The sequence below is a fragment of the Chaetodon trifascialis genome, chromosome 20 (genome assembly GCF_039877785.1).
Source record: "Chaetodon trifascialis isolate fChaTrf1 chromosome 20, fChaTrf1.hap1, whole genome shotgun sequence".
NCBI classification, from domain to species: Eukaryota; Metazoa; Chordata; class Actinopteri; order Chaetodontiformes; family Chaetodontidae; genus Chaetodon; species Chaetodon trifascialis.
Window position 1 is genome coordinate 17502717 of NC_092075.1, and position 17014 is coordinate 17519730.

General features: G+C 40.8%; 2 protein-coding genes across 2 annotated transcripts; both read left to right on the forward strand.

Moving 5' to 3' along the window:
- Positions 1 to 217: 217 nt before the first annotated feature.
- On the forward strand, positions 218 to 12645 carry entpd2b (ectonucleoside triphosphate diphosphohydrolase 2b). Its single transcript, XM_070988895.1, has 9 exons — positions 218 to 585; positions 4403 to 4520; positions 5406 to 5556; positions 6626 to 6785; positions 7621 to 7848; positions 7936 to 8205; positions 9193 to 9312; positions 9452 to 9586; positions 9688 to 12645. The coding sequence occupies exons 1-9, from the start codon at positions 469 to 471 to the stop codon at positions 9901 to 9903; spliced, it is 1515 nt and encodes a 504-aa protein (XP_070844996.1). The 5' UTR covers positions 218 to 468; the 3' UTR covers positions 9904 to 12645.
- Positions 12646 to 13045: 400 nt separating this feature from the next.
- On the forward strand, positions 13046 to 16839 carry phpt1 (phosphohistidine phosphatase 1). The gene is made up of 3 exons (XM_070988971.1): positions 13046 to 13415; positions 14299 to 14426; positions 14637 to 16839. Exons 1-3 carry the CDS (start codon positions 13064 to 13066, stop codon positions 14727 to 14729), a joined length of 573 nt encoding a protein of 190 aa, XP_070845072.1. The 5' UTR covers positions 13046 to 13063; the 3' UTR covers positions 14730 to 16839.
- The last annotated feature ends 175 nt before the right edge of the window (positions 16840 to 17014 follow it).

Below are 17014 nucleotides of genomic sequence, written 5' to 3' on the forward strand. Positions count from 1 at the left end.
CCTGGGCCAGTTTAGACCACACCTTGCTTTCCCATTGATTGAATAATTATAGGTCATGTGATTATTCTCTCTCGCTCTTTCTTATATAAGTTAAGGTGGGGATTATACCCAACCTCAGGGACCGTTGAATGTTAATGAGCAGCGGTTTCTCCACCAGCTCTGGCCATCATAAAAACATTTTTCCCTCCATGGCACCAGTAGCCTTGGAGCTGCATTCATTCACTGACCGAGGAGCACATGGAGGAGGACTTGGACGCGCTGGGAACATAAATTCAGGTCAGCCTTTGCTAGCTCAAGTGAAATGTAAAACAGGAGGCAGGCAGCAGGTGAAGCGTGAACCACAGGCGGGCAGTGATAACGTCCGGCCAGCGGGAAGCCATCACCCACTTCTCCCACTTGGCCGCTATTAAGTGAGCGCTCATATTTCCAGCGGGCGCAGAGCGGAGCCGCACTTCTCACTTTCCCTTCATGGCTCAGCGCGCCGCTCATCCTGTCGTCCCCATCGCGCTGCTGGTCTTCGCACTTGTTGCAATCCTGCTCCTGACTGTCCCCACTGAAGACGTCCAGGAGGCTCCGGGGTTCATGGTAAGGTCGGTTCCGTTGGGTATTTTTGGGATCAGTGTTTGTCAGCGTGTTAACTTGTTTGTAACCAGAGCTCTGGGGCGCACGCTGCCAGCAAAAGGTGTTAGACAGGAATTTGTGGCACTAAAGGATTCTGCGACACCAACACATCTCCTTTCTCCGTTACACAGTCGTATCCTTTACTGTCTTCAGAGGCATGAATATCCTCTGCTCAGCAGTCGAACCTTAAATATATATGGAAGGCCAAGAGTGACAATATAAAGTGTATCAAGTCCAATTAAAATTTTCATCTGATATATGTGTGAATTATTACAGATATGTCAGTGATAAAAAAAAAAAAAAAATTACAACTTTAATTTGTGCATACAATTTAATCGCATAATTTATTAATTTAATGATCACTTTTATTTAGATCTTAGATTGCATTTTGATGTCTTTGAGATCCCTTACTTTTACATATTTTACAGGATAACAGACTGGAAAAAAATTGATACTACTGATGATACTGCAGTTATCATCCTGTTCATCAAAAGTCTTTGTCATCCTCTCAAACTTCAGGATGACTGAATACATCATGCCAACAGTGTTTGCTGCCCTACAAAAGAGGAAGAGGCTCTGATAATGAATGGAGAAAACAAATTAGTAATTTGCTCAAATTAGTAACTAATGGACACAGTTTATTCTTTTTTTCATCTATGACACCTCCAGGTATGATACATATGAAAAAAAAAAGTCAAATGAATGGACATTTTAATATTGAAAAACACCACAGGACCTAGATTGTAAGCACTGATTTGATGATTGCAGGTTAAAAGATGGATGAAAAGAGAAAGTTTATGTGTCCAGTTAACTCTCATTATCATTTCAACAGCATTTTTCACTGATTACCAATGTTTTATGACCTTGTGGCAGAAACCTTACAGGGGCTGGACAGAACACATGTCTATATGGACGACATCCTAGTTCATGGAGAAACATGGAGATCCATGATAGATGTCAGGAGCAGGGACTAAATGTGATCAAGGCAGGTCTCAAATTGAACAGAGTTAAATGTAAGTTCAAACAGTGGCAAAGTTGCATCCTGGGGCATATCTTTGATGAGAGTGGAGTGAAACACAACCTCAACACATATCAGAGCTCAAGCAGTTTCTTGGAATGTCTATGATGCTATCCGGTTACAGGCTTGGAGGGGTACTGCTGCAGCGGTGTGGTGAGGACTGAAACCTGTGGCCTACTGCTTCAGGAGACCCCTGGGATGCAGAGACCTGGTATGGTCATATAGAGAAAGAGTGCTTGAGCTCCTGGTATCCTTGATGAGCAGTAAAGACCATGGCAGTAAGGTGCCAGAGGCTGCTGATGAGACTCATGCCCTTTAATGCAGAGGCTGCACCAGAAAGCCTTTAGCAGCAGCTGATGCTCTCTGCAGGGGTACAGTTCAAAGTTTTAGAGATGAGATGTGGTGGCACAGATAGACAGTCCTGAGCCACATCCAAGCTACACCACAGGGGATGCAACAGATGAAAGACCACACAGCCACAGACCTCCAGCTCCAGGTCAGCCACTTGTCAATTGAATTTACAGAACAGTTGCTGCACAGGGCGATGCTTTCTTCATCTACCACACAGCTTTGAAGAGTCAGAGGGTTTGGACAGCTTTACCCACACTGTCTCAGACTTTAGACCTAAAATGGCCAAACAAGGAAGAAATCAGGCAAGCAGATGCAGCCGCCAAGCAGAGACAGACATACTACTACAACCACAGGAATGGGGTGCAAATCTACCTTTACTGAACCCAGGACACAGTGTCCTCATGTTATTTAGCTTTACATCTAATGATTCCAACAGGAAACCTCAACTGACAAACATGAGATAGACGAAGCTGTAGCGAGGTGCTGTTCAGGCATTCAGAGCAGGACACTGCACAGATCGACTCCAGCTTCTGTTCCCTCTGCTCCCTCGTTTTTGTGCCACCGGCTAAATGCCCCTTGGTTCCTTTTTCAGTATAATGTAGCGTCCCTTTCACTCAGCAACAATGATGTTGACCAGTCACGAAAAGGACACAAAAGGGTTTTTCTTACATTTTTCAGGGAAAGTGCAACAGTTCTCATAGTGTATCAAATGAAAGGACAAAGCAGATCATTAGAGCTCCTCTGTGTTTTTGGCAAGTGATGGAGCGAGTCCTTACAACTGACTGCACAGCAGTAATGAGAAAATATTATGTGGAATACTGAGGCACACTTCCACATGATGTTACTGGTCACTGATTACAGAAGTTTAGTGTTCGCAAATGCCCGAGTGAGGAGGGATGAGCATGTGTGTCTATTTTTGCACATGGATTTGTGCGTGCATGCGTGTGTGAGTGTGTGGTCCCTCACTCACATACCTTCTTGCATGGCTGGATTTCTACACATTGTGAGTGTTTCCTTTCAAAGCTGTGGCGGTAATATTTTATTCCACATTGTGGTGAAAGGGGAAGCGCTGTCAGGGCAACAGGCTTTTCAGCACAGAGAGTGGACAACAGCATTTGAGGAAGTTTTTCTGTCTTTCAGATAAATGGTGGGAACACAGGCGCAGGATATAAAACTGTCCTTTCAGTTTTGATAGATATCTCTATTTAAGGATAGGGAATAAATCACACTGTATTCATATAGTTTAGGTTCCTCATATGGTAATAAAGTATTATGTTAGAGCATCCACGAACAGGATGATCAGATGCACCTGGAGGTTCAGTTCCCACAACATTCACCTTTACTGCAACAATGCTGAGTTTACAGCCACCATATCTTGTCATTTGCATCTGGTAGTCATGAGATTTGCCTCTCATAGATGTGATTTTGTCACTCCTTGATGAAGGCACTTCCATAAAGACACAAAATGCAAAATTTTAACTTGAGGATGGTCCCTAAATCAGATTATTTATTTGCACAAAGAGGCTTAAGTTGGGCTTTTGTGATCTATTCAGTTGGCTCTTGTTAAGAGTCCAGCTGTGTGAAGACAGGTGAAGACATGAATGGGCTCTGCCACAGTACCAGGTAGGTTAACAGTTACTATTGGTGCATTTATCAGTTGTGAGTCACTGGTGTTGCAGTGACAGGAAATGTGATTTGGTGAGATTGTTTTGGCCAAATATGCAGGTAGGGGGCCAGCAAATAGTGAGCATGGGAACTGGTTGAATATAGGGGACATACTTCTGCAGCCAAAATCCCTTTAAATGCCTGAATGTGAAATTGAAAAGTTTTAAAAAGCATGTTCCCAGGAAGATTGAGACAGATCATTATCATATCAGACATCAGATGGTCTGGAGACTCAAAAGATTTCTATTTGTTGAGCTGATCTTTGCATGAAGATACCTCACAAACACAGTTTCAATTTGCACATTTTCATGAAGATGCAGGCAGTGGACCAAAAACTGCCTGGATTTTAGAGACAACTCCATTTTAGGATTTATATTTTGTAGCTATGGTGTTAAGCGGCCCATACGGAATTTGTAAATCTTGTGTGTACAATACAAAAGCTGTACATCAAAGTGCTGAAACCATATCGACGACATCAGTAAGACTGAACATTTAGAGCTGCTTCACAGAGAACAAATAAGTCAAAATGTAAAGACTATGATCACATGGAGAAACATTGTCAAGGCTGAACATACTTTCTGCTTCAGAGCTAACATAGATATGTCGAATATGAAAAAGTTAAAACAATGACAAAAAAAAATGACATTCTAGAAGCTACCATTCAGGTCGCACAGCCTGGTCGCAACCTTTTCAAACTCCACTGTTTTCCCCCCTTTTGATGTTTTTCTTCTGTCTTTCGCTCTGTAGTATGGGATTGTCTTGGATGCTGGATCTTCGCACACAGCTCTGTATATATACAAGTGGCCGGCAGACAAGCAGAATGGCACAGGCGTGGTCACTCAGCACAGTGAATGCCATGTTAAGGGTGAGTATCAGCGCTTTCTCCATCAAAAATCTGTTTGGAGACGTGGCTTTGAAAGGCACCTTTTTGGCTCAGGTAAGTTACCTGAACTAGAGTGAATGATTACCTCATTCTAGGTAATGAATGGAAATCAACACAGTGCTATACTGACCATGCACGGACGTTTTAACCCTTACATACTGATACTGAAATAACACCAGGAGCATGCACTCCTAATGGCCACTGTGTGTTTAGTTTACTTTGAAACCGGCCAACTTTAAGTTGTTTTTCATGCCATATTCACCAGTGGTTTGAATCTGAAATAGCGCCAGCTGTTTCCTATGAATCGATGATCATCACAGCAAAACACAGTGAGTGAAACTAATCTGTGTCTCACAGAGATAATCGTGAACCAGGAATGAGTCAGAGTGGAGCTCTGTGCTTTGCCACTCCTGCCAAAAGCTTTTTATGTTTCTTGACGGAGATAAACAAACACTTTCCCACCAATTAGTCATGAGCATAATGTTTACATTGTCACGTTTCGTAATTGTAAAAATGTCCCAGTCAGAAGTGAACTTTGACCTTGAGGTGGATGTCTGAGAAAGATAAAACTACAAACTCCTAAAAATGCAAATCAGACACAAGATCTCCTAAATAAATTTGTCACATTTGCTTTCTTCACAGTGTTTTTTATGGACTCTCTTATCAGGGACCTCTGGTAACAGTAAGGAATAACTAACATGTTGTTCTTCAAGTTGATTTTTCAGTTTGAGTCAAGAAAAGAACTCATTTTCAAAGGTCACCCACTGTTGTGAGGAGATTATCGCTGTTTTGTGAGGAACAAGATTCTGCACGTCTATAATGTAATCAGGTGTTTGGTTTTTTTTATCCTGTTAATCTCTTGCTCAGGAGGAGGGATCTCCAGCTATGCGGGCCAACCGGGAGCAGCAGGGCAGAGCTTAGAGGCGTGTCTTGACCAGGCAGTGACGGCCATCCCCAAAGAGCGGCACCACGTCACACCTGTGTACCTGGGAGCCACGGCTGGCATGAGGCTTCTGCAGTGAGTCAGTGTGTGCGTGTGTGTGTGTTTATCTTGCTTTGTTTCCTCAAATCTGGTCTAGGTCTATGACTCCTCCTCCGCTAAGCCTTTCACACAGTGTGATAATAATAAAAGCATAAATTTTCATCTACACTGAAATGTTCTTGAAGACATGATATTTACTTTATGCTTTGTAAAACCAGCATTAAAATATATGTATGCATCACATATTGGTAGCTCATATATTATCACATAAGTGAGAAAAATGAAATATTGCTAATGGTCCAATGTCCACTGTGTGTGACTGAATACTGCAACTATATATCATCATGTCAGAGGCAGATAAATGAATTGACATTACTTGTATTGTCGCTTATTAAAATGTGATATCAGCATCAGCCATGACATTGCATATTGGTGCATTTTTTAAACGATATCAACAGTGACATCCTTCTAAAAATAATTTCATCAGATTCAGAGTGCAGTGGAAGAAAAATGATTTCCACTGAATGTGCAGACATCTGGACTCACAGGAGTTATACAGACATGTTCTTGACTCACTGAACTTGTATATCTTATCTTGCATTGCATATTTACACGTTTTGCATACAGAGCATCTGTGGCCTGTGTCTGTTAAGATATGAGCCCTGTAGGCGCTCATCATTTCTTTATTTAAACAAGGAACACAAACACATGATGAACTAACTCGTCATGTGTGGAGTTTGCTGTCTTGGCTTGGTTGTTAAGATAGCTAGCAATCTGATCGATTATGAAGTGAGACAGTGTGACCGTGGGTGAAGCTTTGAGAGCACAGCGTAGGTGAGGTATGACTTCATGCAAATATGCAGCAGAAAACAGCTGCCCCATCACTCGGTCGGAGATGAAGATGTAAATCGTTTGCTCAGTGCAAACGTGTCCAAAGGCTGCAGTTGATTCAACTCCATACAGTCAGCATAAAGGAACTAATTTAATTGTTCCTGCAGTGCTGGTTGCAGCTCAGGTCTTTTAATGATTTAGATTACACAAAAGATGCATCAGAGATTCTGTGCTCAGCTGTCTCACTGGGATGAGCCCTTTTTCTCCCAACCAGTATCTCCAGCCCGGAGCAGTCGGTTCAGATTTTGCAGGAAGTCGGCCACAAAATCCAGTCCTACCCTTTCAGCTACCAGGGGGCAGCCATACTGAGCGGTCAGGAGGAGGGGGCGTACGGCTGGGTCACTGTCAACTATCTGTTAGAGAACTTCATAAAGGTACCAGAGCATGTGTGATGTGTGCATTTGTAGTCATCAGGCTGCCAGAACTTTAATCTAAATCTAATATTTTTATTGTATTCATTTTCCCCACTTTCATTTTCTCTATATCTGTCTCCATCCATCTTTTGCTTCATCTGCCTGACTGTTCACCTCTCTTTCTGTACATCTGTCTGTCTGTCTGTCTGTCTGTCTGTCTGTCTGTCTGTCTGTCTGTCTGTCTGTCTGTCCGTCTGTCTGTCTGTCTGTCTGTTCATCTGTCTGTCTGTCTGTCTGTCTGTCTGTCTGTCTGTCTGTCTGTCTGTCTGTCTGTCTGTCTGTTCATCTGTCTGTCTGTCTGTCTGTCTGTCTGTCTGTCTGTCTGTCTGTCTGTCCGTCTGTTTGTCTGTTACTGCCCCCCTCTGTCAAAATATGTGTATGGTTTGGAGGATGGGAAAGTGGGAGAAGTGAACAAGGGTAGGAGTAGTGACTTCACTTGTGTCTGTAATATTTGCAAATCTTTCAAAAAAGATTGATTTCCCATTAAGAAATTAACTGAAAATGTTTTTCTTCCTTTGCACCAAATTGTTAAAAATATGATCTGACTGGGGATGTTTGCCTCTTAAAGCAGATGTAGTGGGTGACTGATGGCACCTAGTGGCCACTTTAACACAAAGGCTCTTGGATCAGTGTTCCCTCTGATGTCAAATGTGACTGTGTTGATGGGGATGAAACTTTTGGTTGACTGGGGGAATTTGGCTCCCCAATTTTGGGCAGCATGAGCCAATGAAATTCCTCCTCCTCCCCTTGTTAAGCAATGTGTAGAAAATGGACTTCTCTTATTATTTCTTTGCAGTATGGTTTCGTGGGGCACTGGTTCAGCCCCGGCAGGCCCACAGTGGGTGCTCTTGATTTCGGCGGGGCGTCCACCCAGATAACATTTGCCACTCAGGAGGAAGTAGAGGACAAAAATGACATGATAAAGCTGCGTCTTTATGGCCAGGAGTACTCTCTGTACACACACAGCTTCCTGTGCTACGGCCAGGACCAGGTCCTCAAGAGACTGCTGGTTCATATAGTGAAGGTAGTGTAACAGGCCACACTCACTAAAACTCACACTTCATAGTTAAAATCTGCAATACATCTATCTCTCTCTCTCTCTCTCTCTCAGTCTCAGGGTTACTCTGGCTCAGTCACTCACCCCTGCTATCCTGCAGGCCACAGCAGAACTTTAAAGTTGAACAGTATATTCAACTCTCCGTGTACGGCAGAGTACAAACCCAGCTCCTACGACTCCCAGGCCTCTCTGACGGTACAAGGCAGTGGGCATTATGAACACTGTGTGGGCAACGTGTCTGAGATCTTCTCCTTCGACAGCTGCCCCTTCTCCCAGTGCTCCTTTGATAAAGTCTTCCAGCCAAATGTCACCGGTAGCTTCGTGGTAAGAATGGCTGGAGGGAATGGATGATGCAGAGAGGTTAAACACACTGGCATTGTAGACTAAAGGTCAGCCTGTACACAAGAGGTACAGACAGAATGTTAGTGATGCTTACAAAGTTCATCATCTTTTGCTCTTTTCACAACCACAGACAGTCAAACTGCATGTTAGAGATTATTTACATAGCTAACACTGTATAGCACTCAAACAAAAATGTAAAGCATGCGTGCATAAGGATCAGCACCGATCTAAAATTTAAATGGATATCTATGAGCAGACTGAACGTCAATGTGACATCTGTCCTTCAGTGAAAGCAGCAATGCCACAGTATAAAAATATTCCACTATGCGTAGAAATCCTGCATTCGAAAATCTATTCAACTGAAACTCTTTGCAGTAAAATGTGCATAACTATCAAAACCAAAGTTGTATTTATTCACAGCTGAAAGCAAAAATGTAAAAAAGCAGAAAAAAATCCAGTGTTAGCATTTAAAATGAAACTTCTTCCTGTGAGTTATATGAGTTCATCATATTTATAATATCCTGTTTTTGAGGTAAATGTACTGAAGTACAAACTACAATATTTCTCTCTGAAATATAGTGGAAGAAAAATAGAAAGTCTCAAAAAATGTAAATACTTAAATAAAGTACAGGTAATTGACTAAATGGATGAGTGGATAGATATATACTGAGAATGCACATCTATTTATTAGCCTAGCTTTGTAATGGTGTAAGAATTACTGCAGCTAAAGTGCAGAAATGAATGCAGTAACTGCACGGTGTGACTTTTTTTACAGATGTATTGACAACTTACAGGATTTTTTGTATAGGCTACATTAGAATACGCACAGTATGGCCTCAATGTGCTCAGAAAAACACCGAAACATAGGCTGTAGACATTATATTAATATGATTTATTGCTCCTATGGATAATTATTTTCAATGGCCCGGAGTCTGAATGTTGTGTTCTGTCCTCTTTCTGTGTTATCAGGCGTTCTCTGCATTCTTCTACATTCACGCCTTCCTGCAGCAAATCACTAGTATCACTGCGAACACGCCTGCACAGCTGGAGGAGGCTGCCAAAACTGTGTGCACGATGACTTTCAATCAAGTAATGTTCTTTTCCTTTTATGTTCTATTGATGGATAATATCTTGTGTGTGTGTGTTCATGCGTGTGTGTAGCGCTATACAGTACATTTGGGCGGACGGGCATCATTTTTGATTTTATTTCTTTATCCAACATTTCCAGATGCTGATTCTTGCTCCGGAGCAGAAGTCTCGCTTGCAGGACTACTGCGCTTCTTCTGTGTTTGTTAAGATTCTCATGTTGAGAGGATACAGATTTGATGAGACGTCGTTCCCACGAATTTCCTTCCAGAAGAAGGTGAGAATTTCATCACTCTTCAATCCTCATTTGCGACGGCACATAAAATAAAGACCCATTTTCCACTAGCTTGCGGTAATCATGTGTTGCTGGTCCTCCAGGCAGGGGACGCCTCGGTGGGTTGGGCTCTGGGCTACATGCTCAGTTTGAGCAATTTGCTGCCGGCAGAGAGCGTAGGGCTGAGGAAGGCCCTGACCCCTGGAGCGTGGGGAACGCTTATCTTTCTCTTTGTCCTCCTAATGGCAGCAGTCCTGGTCTTCATCGTACTCCGAGCTCGTGATGGAAGGAAGAAAGGAGGCAGTGAAAGCACCATCTAGATACTGCAACAACATGCAGTACAGCGGCAAAACAGAAAGACAGTAATGCTTTTTTTTGTTGGTTCTTTACTCCAGCACACTGGATCTGAATTTGAGCTTTATTCAAGGATGTCCACATTATGAACAGTAGGAACTGTTTCTCTTTTTATACATAGTCCCCTAATTTTAGGTTAATATAGCAAGACGATAATCCTAAACATATGCAAACACCCTCAAATTATAGCTGAAAGTCAGGGCTTTAACTTCATAGTTTTTATTTATTTCACATCCAGTGTGCTGGAGTTCAACACAATGAAAAAAATGTCACTGACCAAATACTGTCAAACTGCTCTGTAGGTTTAAGGGGAGACACAACAGGTGAAAGCATCATTTTTTCATACACTGGTCAATTTTGAGTTGACTTCTTTCAGACTCGTGGAAAGAAAACATCATTTAAACATTCATTCATTTTAATTCATGCACATATTTAATAGATAACAACTCATTTGCATATTTTAACATTTCAAAAAACATAATACAAACAATAATTGGCTTTATGTAATTAACTGGAGCTGTTTCATGGTGATGCCTGTTTCTGTCCTGTTCACCTGCAGTGTCTCGTTTCTTGTCTAAAAGTGTCTAGAATTTTACAATACATATCTTTCAAGGCCATTTTCTGTTTTTTTTCTCACTCTGAGCCAGAAATCTTTGCTTCAGTAGCACTTACACACACCAAACATAACAGTTCCATTCCTACCTGTACTCTGAAGGTCTTTGCAGAGGAGTTTGTTCACGCATCACTCAGCCTGGTTTATATAACTTTTTATTTCTGAAATCAAGGTGAAATGGATTTTTTTTATGTTAGTTGACAATATTGGAGGGATAAAAAGAGATGTCAACAAACTTAAACAAGAATTTTTCAGCTGCCTTTATTAATTTTCAGATTTATAAAGAGACAATCACTTCATATATCACATATTCCAACATTAAATTTCAGAAAACTTGTAATACAAAAAATAATTGTCTTAATGTAAGTAATCAACTGAGGATGTTTCATGGTAATATCTATAAGTTAAAATGTTTGCCCTGTTCACCTGTCTTGCCTTAAAAACAGCCCTTCCCTGGTGGCATTGGCAATACAAAAAGGTCTGAATGTAATTTTTAATTCTTGAAGTCAAACCAATTTTTGGTTGTACGGACTGTAAGAAATCCCAGCTTTTTTGTTGTTTGTAAAAGGTGTGACTGAACTTAAACTGAACTTAAATGTTTAATATGTCGACAATCCCTATTTTCAGATTTTTGTATTCAAAGATGTTTTTCAGGCGAAAGGTTTTCTTCATATTTCCATCTGTTTAGATCAGCTTTTGCGAATCACTGACATCCAGACATGGTGAACAGCAGGTGTTTGCCTTTCATGAACCTTACTGACAAAAAACTGCATCACACGGGGGAGGTTATGAACTCATTTTGTCAGACTTGAATCACTGCTTGGTAAAAGCTGACTTTAAGTCAGTAAAAACAGAAAAAAAGCAATGCTTGGTTTTCAACAAAAAATATGGACTTGACAAATGTAGTGTTGTTGGACTGCATTGTCTTATGCAGGAAGACATTTTGCACCATGACAATAATATTTAAGGGCATCAGTATTGGATTGGAAAACACATTACACATGCAGTGCAGTGCAGTCCAATACTGTTAGGCTGTCGACAGCGGTGTTTTGAGGTAAATGCTAACAGGAGCATGCTATCATGCCCACAGTGACAATGTGTTGAATTTATTTGCCCTTTCCCTCTGAGGCTGAGGTGAAACATGGAAACAACTGAACCCTCCAAAGAATGTTTGCATGAAAACATTGTCGACAAATATAGATCAATTCACATTTAACGGGTGATCAGTGGTCTCAAACATTACCATTTACTGCATTCTGCTGCAACATTAGTCTAAAGACATTCCAATATGTCGCAGCTTTGCAGGCATGAAAATGCAAAGGCAACTTGTGATGTGTTGCTGTGGTAAATAGAGATTTTGGTAGCAACTATTCATTATCAGGGCACCTTTTCCAGGAACGTCCAAGATGTTTCAGAGCCATTAAAGCCTCCACATATTGAATTTTTATGTGTATTTTAGCTTCTTTTTTTTTTTTTCTTTTCTTTTTTTTAACTATTCTTACAGCTTAATAAGATTTTTCTTTTTTAAAACACTAGACAGTCCAGTGAAGGTTGGTCCATTCCGTCAATGTTAGATGCAGTTAGACAATAGATTAAAGGTTATAGATTAAAAAATGTGATATCTTCCCAACATTTTCACCAGAATTAGGCACATTAAATGCCTAGTTCATATGAGGTCACTGCAAAGTTTGAATTATCGTGACATTACTTTGTTCTTTGTGGATCACGTTGCATATTTTATCCAGACAACAAAATAAATGTTTTGTTTTCTTTTTGTTTTGCTTTGTCATTCGTTCAAGCATCGCACTGTATTTGGGTCCTCTCCATTCATGCTTCTTTCCGTCCATGGTCTGCTCAGGACTACAACTATCAGAACGCTTTGCTTTACGGAAGTGTACGACTCGTTCTGATGACTTCCGGTTCAGTCGTCCTGCCATCAGAATAAAAGCGGAGATTTTTTAGTTCTTTTTCAGATAGTTTTGTAGTGTGTGATTTGTAATGTGTAATTTGTTTTGTAATTGCTCTACCTACTCAGTTATTGCACACATGAGTAATTTGAGTCGGGAAAATAAATAATATGTGGAACAAATTACAGAATATGGAATGAAGTGTATTTGTGTAGTGTATTTGATGTGGCCTATCAGCTTGTACAATGAAAATGATCAGGGACATAGGATGCTATGATTAAATGAGTATGTACAGTGAGGGAGGGGCTCAGAGACGTATATAAATGTCTCCACACAAAAAACGGCAAAACAAAAACCAAAAAAAAAATCAGAGATTGATCGACTGTAACCGTAAATCTTACAAAAACAAGACAAAACAAACATGAATGACAAGGGCAGGTAAAAGTAATAACTGGAGGGAAATTAGATTAGAAAGATAAAAGATTTGTGGATAATACTCTTTGCATGCTGTCAATTCAGCATTTAGATGCGGATTTAGATTCAGTAACCGTTATACGGCATTTATTTTGAAAGTTGTAACCGGAAGTCCTGATATGTTGTTACTGCATGTCGGAACGGGCTCAACGGTGGAGGAAACGCAGCTCTGCTTCCATTTACATCAAAATAGCTGCAGTTTACGGAGTTGTAAAGTTTTCTGTGAAAACAGACACGGAGTCTGTAAAGAAAATTCAAGCACTTTGTCTGTTTGTCTGTAGTACTTGTGTGCTGGTGTGGTCGCTGAGCAGTGCGGAGATGTGCACACAGACGAAGGCTGCGGCTCTGATGGCCAACATCCCGCAGGCAGACATCGACTCGTCCGGCGTGTTTAAGTACGTCCTCATCAGAGTTCACAGCAAAGAGACGGACGACGACTCAGAGATAGATATAGTCCGAGGATACGGCTGGGCTGAGTACCATGGTGAGTCAGGGGCACTAAGCTAAACCAAAGAGTGCTAACGGGAGTCTAGCACCGGGTCCCCCTCGAAACACAAAAGCTGTGCACCCAGGGTGCACTTTATGATGTCCACGTCATTTTGTGTCAGAGACCTCTTTGTTCAATATAAATCGCGGTAATGCCCTTAATAACAGCACGCTCTAATGGTTAGGCGTGGTCAAATAAAACTCACACACTCGTGCTTTTAGTGTAATGGTCGATGCTGCCCCCTGCTGGACAACACTGAAATGCAACAGTGTGTCAGGATTAGACGATAATGTGGCGTAGAAAATTCACATCACAATGAAAAGCATTTTGTTCAGTTATTAAACACAAAAGGCATCATTCACTTATGAGACAGTTAATGCAAACATCAAATAAATACATAACACTGTCTATTGGGTTTCACTTTATTCCATGAATTTGTATCCTCCACAGAAACTGCCTGGACCTGCAATAATTTAAGACAGTTTATGAGTACATTCATTTCCACACATAGGTTTATATGTGAAGTAGACAGCATGATCGAACAAGTCATCACCTCGTCAAACACCAGATGGAGGCAGCCTGTCTGCACAACAAGCAGCCGTTTGTGATGATGCATTTCCATATTTTATGGACAGCTGGCTGCTCAAACATGAGTGGCTTCATTCACAAGTTAACTACCAACAAATGCTGTGTTTAAGCCAGAATTGAAGCACAGCTGTTATGCATTAAAATATAGACTTATTAATGCCAACATTTGTGATTCAAATTACTCTGTCTGTCATAACCCAAATAGTAAATTGTGAATTAGAGATTAAATACCTTAGAAAGCACAGACACAGTGTTACTGAATTGCTCACTTGTTCTAAACCTTTTCTTGCAGCTGATATCTATGACAAGGTTTCTGAGGAGCTGGAAAAGAGCGGCCACCTGGACTGTGAGTGTATCGGAGGAGGGAGGATCAAACATGATTCCCAAGCCAAGAAGATCCACGTCTATGGATACTCCATGGTGAGAAAATCTGCAGAACAAAAACCTGAAATTATGCAAACAATGACAGTGCATAGAGTAAAGGTACAGTAAACCCATAAGTGTGAGCTAAAAGAGGCTTAGAAGATCCCTTTGACATTATCATGACATTCACTGTTGATTACGTGAGCTGAAATAAATGATTATTTTTGGACTTTAATGAAACACTGCTGTGGTAATTTTTCTTAACAGGGATTTGGAAGAGCAAACCATGCAGTCACGACTGAGAAACTGAAGGCTCGATATCCAGACTATGAGGTGACGTGGAACAACGAAGGCTACTGACCTGAGCCATGGACTTTCCACTGGACTAATGATGCCCTCCTGTAACCCCTCATGAGACCATGAGCATGTCTTTAAAGACTTAAGACTGACATACAGCGATGACTGATTGGGAAAGAAGCCTTTTGTTGAGGTTATTTTATGTCGCATTTCAAGTAAAGAAAGAGCAAGCAGTGTTGTTTTTCACATTTCTAAAACTAATACATGATTATCTTAGGGAAATATCAGTAGTGTGAAATGTCATCTGGAATTCTAAAGAAATAACTGGCTATGACAGCTTGCACAGTGACAGAGTCACTCACTGACTTGTTTTAGAGTCACACAGCCTCATAAATGGGATCTAATCAGTAAAAAGAGTTGTAAAGTGACCCTTAAATGCTTTGTAATGTATGTTTCATAAATGAAATCTGCTTCTCCAGCTGTGTGCGTACAGTACTGTGTTCCTTGTGTGGGACGAGCAGAGACGTGAAAAGGCCCTCCATTGTTTCTTATCTTCCTATTGGCCAACAGCATGTGTGTTCCTGTCAGCCACTGGACTGTAAACCGCCCATGAATGTTGTGGCCTGTGATAAGATAAGACCATATGAACTTGATGATCTAAGATTATCTTTGTGCCTAAGTGTTTTGAAATCATGATCTGTACTGCTGATGCTGCCAGTGAGAAGATAAGCTGTATATTTAATATACCTACAGTCATGGATGAAAGTATTGGCACCCCTCTGGAAGTGTTGGTTTTCTAGCAGAAGTCGCACACTTTTGGGTTTTTTTGATAAAATAACCAAACAAGGATTGTTTCATTATCTTGTCTAACTAAAACAACAATTGGTTTCCCTAAATTCAACACAAAATACCAACACAAATGCTGCAGGAAATGAAAACTGCATGGTCAGTACTTTTGACCATGCAGCACCCCTTCACAACAAGCGTCTTTCATACTGATAAAAGCACATTTCTCATAGTTACAATCTTGTGTTGAGGTTATGGGTAGTCAGACTTCAGCTCTGGTAGCATTCCTGACAAATATCAGTCCAGTTCTAAAGGACAATAGGCTCCAGTTGACTAACATTACAGTTCAATTGATTTCCATGGAAGGCATGTTTTCTCCATGGATTTCCAAATATTTGAATGAATCTACCTTCCCCTTTGCATGCAGCTGATTTTCCGTGCCAGAGGAAGCAAAAGAGCCCTACAGTATCACCTAGTTGTTGCCATACTTCAGTTTAGAAAGGGCGCACTTTTCAGTGTATGCTTTATTGTTCCTCGTCCATATGTACTCCATAGACATGAACAGAACAGAATACTGAACCAAAACCATATAAATGAGTGGCAATAGGTTTAGCAGTTAATTCTATAGAGCAACGGAACAAAACTAGAACCTTTTGGGCCTCCTGACCAGTGTTTATGTCTGGAGGATGAAGAATGAAGAATACCCTGAAAGGTGCACCATGCTTAAAGTGAAGCATGTCTATGGCCAGGTGATGCTCTAAGGCTATTGTGCTTCCTCTGGAGCTGTAAATCAGTAAAAGGCAGATTGATTTATTTGTCAGCAATGCTACCAGAGCTGAAGTCTGACTACCCATAACCTCAACACAAGATTGTAACTATGAGAAATGTGCTTTTATCAGTACAAAAGACACTTGTTGTGAAGGGGCCAATACTTTTGACCATGCAGTTTTCATTTCAAGCAGCATTTTGGTGGTATTTTGTGTTGAAATTGGGGAAAACAATTGTTTTAGTTGTGATAAGTTATTGAAATGATACTGGTTTGGTTATTTTATCAAAAAACCTCCAAAAGTGTGCGACTTTTGCTAGAAAACCAACACTTCCGGAGGGGTGCTAATACTTGCAACCATGACTGTAGATATTAAACTTTTTTTTTATTTATTTACAGGTAGTGCAACAAGCTGTAAACACAGGATTGACCTATAAAGTTAATGGTTGATGTGTTAGCTGACCAGCTAGCCAGTCACCCGCAGACATGGTGAAATTTTAAAGTTCATTCATTCATTAGGTAGCTTTAAGTGCAGTATTCACTCCTGTTTGTCCAGCAGTGGGATTTTTTGTTTCTTTGTTCGAAGAAATAGCTTGAATGCTATAAATGACAGTTTCTTACAATATGATTTCTGCGTGTGTCAAATACTGAAGGTGCAGCTGTAAATTGAGCCGGCTGAGGAGCGTGGGTGGGTGCATATTGTTCCTTCTGGAGCAACGCTTGCAGTTTGTATGTGGCTCTAGTCTTTACACTAAGCTCTTCACATATTCTGCCTCTTACTGATCAAAGGGATCAC

Bases quoted from the DNA above. Each gene is read 5' to 3' on its own strand.
- phpt1 (XM_070988971.1), top strand. From the start codon at position 13,064: ATGTCGGAACGGGCTCAACGGTGGAGGAAACGCAGCTCTGCTTCCATT. The intron at 13,416-14,298 runs GTGAGTCAGGGG...CTTTTCTTGCAG, and splicing joins CGGCTGGGCTGAGTACCATG to CTGATATCTATGACAAGGTT. The intron at 14,427-14,636 runs GTGAGAAAATCT...TTTTCTTAACAG, and splicing joins ACGTCTATGGATACTCCATG to GGATTTGGAAGAGCAAACCA.
- entpd2b (XM_070988895.1), top strand. From the start codon at position 469: ATGGCTCAGCGCGCCGCTCATCCTGTCGTCCCCATCGCGCTGCTGGTC. The intron at 6,786-7,620 runs GTACCAGAGCAT...ATTTCTTTGCAG, and splicing joins TGTTAGAGAACTTCATAAAG to TATGGTTTCGTGGGGCACTG. The intron at 9,587-9,687 runs GTGAGAATTTCA...CTGGTCCTCCAG, and splicing joins GAATTTCCTTCCAGAAGAAG to GCAGGGGACGCCTCGGTGGG.